The sequence below is a fragment of the Arachis stenosperma genome, chromosome 3 (genome assembly GCF_014773155.1).
Source record: "Arachis stenosperma cultivar V10309 chromosome 3, arast.V10309.gnm1.PFL2, whole genome shotgun sequence".
NCBI lineage: Eukaryota > Viridiplantae > Streptophyta > Magnoliopsida > Fabales > Fabaceae > Arachis > Arachis stenosperma.
Genome location: NC_080379.1, coordinates 102231616 through 102238339, shown reverse-complemented (window position 1 = coordinate 102238339; position 6724 = coordinate 102231616). Strand labels below are relative to the sequence as shown.

Below are 6724 nucleotides of genomic sequence, written 5' to 3'. Positions count from 1 at the left end.
CTCTTGGGCCACACTTTCTTAAGCCACGCTTCCTCTTTTCTTCTTTTCTTCACCTACAAGAAACCAAAACAACCACTCAAAGTATCTCTAAACTCATAAGGTTTATAATTCATTAAAATTCAATTAATTCTTGCTTAAACCTCATGATTTAGCATCAATTTAATGGTGGTTGCTTGATTTAAAGAAGTTGTGCATTTTCATTCCAAAGTGCTTACTTAAAATACAAGAAAGTGCATAAAGGCTAATAAAACAAGTGAAATTAGCTTGAAAAATGGGTATATGATGACCTGTCATCACAACACCAAACTTAATTCTTGCTTGTCCCCAAGCAAGCATCAAAACTAAGAGAAAATGAAATGAACAAGAAAAGAAAACATATCCTTATTAGGCATATAGCAGAACTTGATTCATGGAGTTTTTATGCAGACAATGACAACTCAATTATTGTTGCTGTTACATAATATACATTTTTCCTCAAAGGCTTACTAAACTTGCTGTTATAAAGTTTATTCTTTCTTTGCTCCCTTGCTAACTTTTCTTTTCTTATGTTGCTTATCAAGCTTATTATTCTTTGAAGGCTTGGTGTCTAATGTTGTAGTAGTAGCCTTTGGCTTTATTTTTTTTTTTACTCAACATCTTTCCACCACAGACACATGGCTCACTACTTCTTCCTAGGATCATTGATGCCCAGCATCTCTTTGGATAACTAAATGTTCTGTACCTAAGTTGCTCTTTATTGTGGACTTTCAATTGGCCATCCCAAATCAGTTGATCTAAGTGACCGGGTTTTGAAATACCCCTCAGAATTTACTTATCCAAGCATATCCTAGTACAAGAACACCACAGGCATGTGTCCTAGGGTCCAAGCTATTGGTGTCCAGCCTTTATTCTTTGTTTTTCTTGCCATATTGGCTTTTTCTTCTTCCTTTTCTTTCTGTTTTATTTTTGTTTCACTACAAGAAAAAAGGCCTGTCGGCACACTTTTTTCTTGCCACGCTTTTAAAGCGTGCCCAAAAGTGGTCTATGGGCACGCTTTTGCGAGGGTGGCCACTGATTTGTGATTTGGCCACGCTTTTTTTTGCCGCGCTTGAAAAACGTGGCCATAGAGGAAAATCGGCACGCTTTTACGAGGGTGGCCACTTATTTAACATTTGGCCACGCTTTTTTATTGCCACGCTTGAAAAGCGTACCCATAGAGAGAAATCGGTACGCTTTAAAAGAGTGACTAATTTTTTTTTAACAGTCACATTTTTAAAGCGTGCCGATATACTGTGTTTATATAGGCACCCTACAAAAGCGTACCAATAGAGTGCCACCCTATTTTTTACACACTTCACTTTTTTCTAAGTTAACTTTTAACCTATATATAACTGCTCATACACTTCACTTTTATTTCCAAATTCATTTTTAACCTAGAAGATAACCTAAAAGCAAGCCATCGCACCCAGCAAGCCGTCGCACTAAGTTCATCACTGCCCATCGCCAAGGCCGTTGCACCACACAGCTCGCCGTCATGTTCATCTAACCCTCACACCCAGCCCTTCATCTAACCCTCACACCCATCCCTCTCTCTGTCGCACCCAACCCCGCGCCATCAACGATCTCTCGCACCCAACCCTCGCACCATCGACACAACCCTCGTTAGATTCGGAACCCTCCATCGGCGCTGCTCCGTCCACGCACTCAGTGGTCTCTGTCTCGGCGTGCCCTCCTACTCCCTCAGTGGTCTCTGTCTCGCAAACCCTCGTTGGATTCGGAACCTCAATCGTTGCTCACTCTATTTCGCAAACCCTCAATCGCCGATCCTCCCTCCGTGGTTCAGCACCCGTCGCGTTGCCGTCTCCCTCTCTGAAATCGTCGCGTCGCCGTCTCCCTCTCCCTCACTCGTCGCACCTTCGTCAGCCATGTTCAACATTCGCAGTGCCGTGGTAAATTATTTGGTCAATTTTTTCCTTGATCTAATTATTTGATTTTGAATTTGATTTTCTTGGTTCTTCATTTTTTTCTAGATTTCTTTTTTGTTCTAATATGATCCGTCGTTTAGGGTTTTTTTTCCAAACTTTTTGACATTTGGTTCTGTTCTGCTGCAGCTGTGGTAGTGCTCAGCTACTGATATGTGGTGCTCATTCTTTGAGTTTATTCTTTGCTGAATCTCGTTTGGCAGAGAATACTTCTAGATTTTTTGCAAGGTGACAAATTTAGAGCAGCAACAGATAATTACATTAGGCCTCTCCTAACTAAGGTATTCAAGTTTCTTGTTAGCTTCAAATTATGCCTCGTTCAGGCTTTTCGAAGTTGATTGTGATTTCTTTCTTTTGTATTCTCTCCATGGAGTTCCATCTCTTTTCTCTGATCTTTCGTCTTTGTATAATCAGCCTGGGAAGGTCAGCTTTATCCCTTACATTTCTATCACTGAAAAACTATGAGATATTTGATTGTATTTTTTCTTCCATCATGTTATATAATGGAAGAAGATAAGCTTCCTATGGGTTCTGATTGTTCTTTTTATTCTTTTGAACTTTGTTCAGGCAGACATTTTGGAACAACTTATTCTTGTATTTTTTTTCACAGCGCTCTTCAAGCTAAGGTATATTAAAGATCAGATAGCGAAGTAGGTAGCTTAATTGCTTCAATGAATATAGGTTTTAAAGGCTAGCTAGTAATTAATTACTACTGTATATATAGATAGAGAGTGGTCACTACTACAGCCTGTATGTTCTTGTTTAATTATTTGTTATTAGTTGTGTGTATATTTAAATGTTTGCATCCTTGTTTTGGTTTCCAGAGGTAATTTGTAAAGGAGGAATTCAAGAAATTATTGTAGCATTTATACTGAGCATCGCATTTACTAAAATAAATAAATATGTCAAAGGGATTTGAGATTCATCAAGAGAATAATGAAGGAAATGGCGGCAAGAGTAGTAATGATAATGAGGGTGAGGAAAATTCATTTGACATAAATGAAGGAGCGGCTATGAGTGATGATGAGGAATTAGAAGAAGAGAATAATAATGAAGCAAAGGAGGAGGAGGTTCTTCTGTCTTGTGTCTATCCTCTGAGTATGCTACTGTTGTAGGTTCCTTATCTAGGCAACTTTCTGTGCAAAGCAGTTTTGCTGAAGCTGCTGCAATGACAGTAAGTTTTGGACATTCATGGACCAGTTCTAGCTTTAGTTCTTGAGAAGTTGAAACCATATGGAGGCCTTCAAGGTAGGGTTTTGTATCATAACTCATTCTTAATCCACTTTGTTGCTCAGGGTTAATGATTAACATGAGTATTCTTATGTTTATTTTCTTTCCGATGCAATATTTGTGCTTAGAATCATTCGAATCTGCTAAGGCAATTTCAGTGGGTGCATCAAAAGGTGTTCAAAGGCTAGGAAATCAACTGCTAATGGTGTTACAAAACACGAAAATAAAGCTGCATCTTCGGTATGTTTGAGTTTGTGTTGGTTGATTGCTTTTAAGATAATAGAACTGAAAACATATTGTCACAAAACACTGTAGGAATAGTGAGACAGGGTTGCTTGAGCTCAATTAACAAGTTTTGAATTTGGATTAGTTCTGCAAACACCACTGCCAATGCTTTAAACTCTGAAAACAACATAAATAAATATATAAATAATTGAAGTAGTTGTAAAATGTGTGAAGAGGAAAGGATTTGATTTTGTGCTCCTAAATCCAAAAGATTGTAAGGTGGCAGTAATGGTTAGATACCAAGCTCTAAGAGCTTATTTCAAACCATATATTGCCTTGTTTAGTTTGCAAACAAGGTTTGAATTTAAGTAAACAAAACTAGGGAGTTGAGACATGTAAATAGTCTTTGTTAGATTTCCATTTAGAAAAGCATCATGAAAATTATACTGCTTCACTGCTCAACCTTTTGATAAAGCTATGATTAAGATTATTCTAATAGTTACAGGTTTGATAATAGGTGAGAAAACCTTATCAAAATCCACACCTGCTGTTTGTGTATATCTACAAGCAACTAACATTGCTTTATGCCTAAGAATGTTTGAGTTTGTGTTGGTTGATTGCTTTTAAGATTTGTTTGGCTTCCTAACTACTTGATTCATCATCTTGATTGTGGGCTGTTGCAACAAAGGGTGCTAGGTCTGAGCCTATCTCTGTCCAAGATATAGCGCTTCAGTCTCAAGCTTTATTAAATGTTAAGGATTCAAACAAGGAATTGCTAAGCTCTGTATACCATAATCTACTTTAAAATTCTGTGTGTTTCCTAACTGGATGCAGAGTTCAAACTTTTTTTTTGGCTAAGCTCTATATACATTTGATGTTGCTATTTATATATGTATCATTTTTTACAACCTTTAATCCCATTAGCTATTATTAGTTTATTACTTTAAAGATTTGTAGGTTGCGTGAAGGTGTGGGTTTAGCACCATGCAATGCTGCTGAATATCGTGCAATGATATTAGGAATGAGATATGCTCTTAAAAAGGGATTTTCTTTTATCCGTATCCAGGGCGACTCCAAGCTTGTTTGCATGCAGGTTGGCCATCTTTTATGCTTACATCAGTTAGTTTATTCTGGTATACATGAGCTATTTTTGTTGTTTCCTTTATAGTTTGATGAAATTTTTTATATAATTTTATGTATTATCCCGTACAGGATACGGGAACATACACTAGTTATTATAAAAAGGGGCTACTAATTTTAATTACTAAGTGACAAATTTGACATGATTGAAATTAGTACTGATTTTGTACTTTGTTGTACAGTTCTCATGCATACAGGTTACTGTTGCCCAACAGCTTCTACACCTCTAATAGCTATACAAGAGTTGCGTGCAACCATTCGTGTGCTACAAATTAGTCTAGATGTTGTTTAGGAATTAGATTAGATTTTTTATAACATAGAATTGTAATTTTTTTAAATGTTTATTTTGAAATTAGAATTTGTTTTTTTTAAATGTTTTATTCATGTTTTATCATGTACATAATTCATATAAATCAATGGAAGAGTAATTTTTTAGTAATATTTTATTTGAAAGATTAATTTATTAGTATTTCTATTTTTCTTATTTTTCTTTTTTTTTATTTGAAAAAGGATTAGGCCACGTTTTTGAAGTGCAACGACAAGTTTTTAATTTTTGGCACGCTTTAAAAGCGTGGCTGTATATCCATTTTTGGGCACGTTTTAAAAGCGTGGTTGTATATCCATCTTTCGGCACGCTTTGAAAACGTGGCTACAAGGTTATATATACAGTTACGCTTTTAAGCGTGCCAATAGGTAAAAGCGTGGCAAAAAGTAAAGCGTACCAATAGATCAAGAAAAGCGTACCGATAGATCAACCGGCACGCTGGCAGATGTGACCCTTTTAAAAGCGTGCCGGTAGCTCAAAAAGCGTGGCAAAAAGTTATCGGTACGCTTTTTTGCACCTTTCGGTACACTTTAAAAGCGTGGCAAAAAGCTTATTTTCTTGTAGTGTTTTCAAGGGCTTTTTCTTTACTGATAAGAACCTTTATAACAGCAAGTTTGATCACACTTCAATGAAAATGACATTATGTAGCAATTGTTTCATGAGTTATGCATTTAATCAAACACATACACCACCATTAACTTCCATTCTAACTTATGCAACATTGGATATTTACTTTCCAATTCAAACAATTCTCTTTTATTCAAGCATATGGGAAACAAAACAAAATTCAGCTAGGTGATGGATGACAAGCATTATGCAGGTTGGCATACTTAATCAAACAACTTCACTTGCAACTAGATAAACACTTTAGCAGGATATATAATGGTTCCCATATTCAAAACAATACACAGCAGCAAGGATTAAGTTTAGATACAACCTTTGAAGTTGCAGCCCTTTGATTCTTCCTTCTGTTGTGTTTTCTTTGAGTTAAGATGCACAATATCTTCAATTGTTGACTCATGTCCTGCATAATTCTCAAAGTTGCTTGCTTCTCAAGCCCTTAATTACATGGTTAGTATGCATAAATTAAGTGTGGCTCTTGGATTTATTTTGGTGTGGGAACACCAAACTTAATTGCTTGCCACTTCCTTTGATGCAACATGTTAACCATATATGAAACATTGTGTTCTTGCTAAAGGTTATGGGATTAAAGCTAGAAAGCAGTTAAATAGTTGAATAATTTTTCTGATTGCTTGGAGCTAGCATTGTGCAGGAAGTGAGAATGTTCTTTTAAATGAGATTTTTGGTGGAACACCAAACTTAGAATCCTTCATTCTCCCTTAAGTTGTTTTGGTGTGCAACACCAAACTTAGCTCCTTGCAATGCATACCAATTATTCAACATTTTTTATTGAAAAAGCTATGAAAAGAAAACTACCTCAGGTTGGGTTGCCTCCCAACAAGCGCTTCTTTATTGTCACTAGCTTGACATCTTCTATTTTTACTTCAAGAAGGATTTAGATTCTGAACCTCTTTTTCCTTGTCCCATTGTCCTCCTAAGTATAGCTTTGCTGTGTGACCATTTGCTGTGAATTGATTCTTTGTTGCTTCGTCTAGCAATTCAGTACTCCTATAAGGAAAGACCTTAGTTACCAAATATGGACTAGTCCACTTAGATTTAAGCTTGCCAGGGAATATCTTGAGTCTTGAGTTGTACAATAGTACTTGTTGCCCAGGTTTGAATTCTTTCTTCAAGATCTTCCTGTCATGCCACCTCTTGGCTTTTTCCTTGTATATCTTGGTATTTTCATAGGCTTCTAGCCTAAATTCATCCAGCTCATTTA

The 6724-nt window shown here is 36.4% G+C and overlaps 1 protein-coding gene across 7 annotated transcripts; it reads left to right on the top strand.

Annotated features, from left to right (window-relative positions):
* Positions 1-1411: 1411 nt before the first annotated feature.
* On the top strand, positions 1412-4975 carry LOC130967338 (uncharacterized). 7 transcript variants are annotated; one of them, XR_009081320.1, is made up of 8 exons: positions 1412-1928; positions 2091-2242; positions 2335-2384; positions 2529-2587; positions 3111-3209; positions 3320-3431; positions 4374-4509; positions 4739-4975. XR_009081320.1 is itself a non-coding variant. In XM_057892150.1 (3 exons), the coding sequence occupies exons 1-3, from the start codon at positions 3262-3264 to the stop codon at positions 4784-4786; spliced, it is 354 nt and encodes a 117-aa protein (XP_057748133.1). In that variant the 5' UTR covers positions 3220-3261; the 3' UTR covers positions 4787-4975. The 7 variants fall into 7 exon arrangements, 1 of the variants encoding a protein (XP_057748133.1); XR_009081316.1 differs by having other exon boundaries at positions 2786-3209; XR_009081317.1 differs by having other exon boundaries at positions 2786-3209; positions 4366-4509.
* The last annotated feature ends 1749 nt before the right edge of the window (positions 4976-6724 follow it).

Bases quoted from the DNA above. Each gene is read 5' to 3' on its own strand.
- LOC130967338 (XM_057892150.1), top strand. From the start codon at position 3,262: ATGATTAACATGAGTATTCTTATGTTTATTTTCTTTCCGATGCAATAT. The intron at 3,432-4,373 runs GTATGTTTGAGT...AAAGATTTGTAG, and splicing joins AAAATAAAGCTGCATCTTCG to GTTGCGTGAAGGTGTGGGTT. The intron at 4,510-4,738 runs GTTGGCCATCTT...TTTGTTGTACAG, and splicing joins CCAAGCTTGTTTGCATGCAG to TTCTCATGCATACAGGTTAC.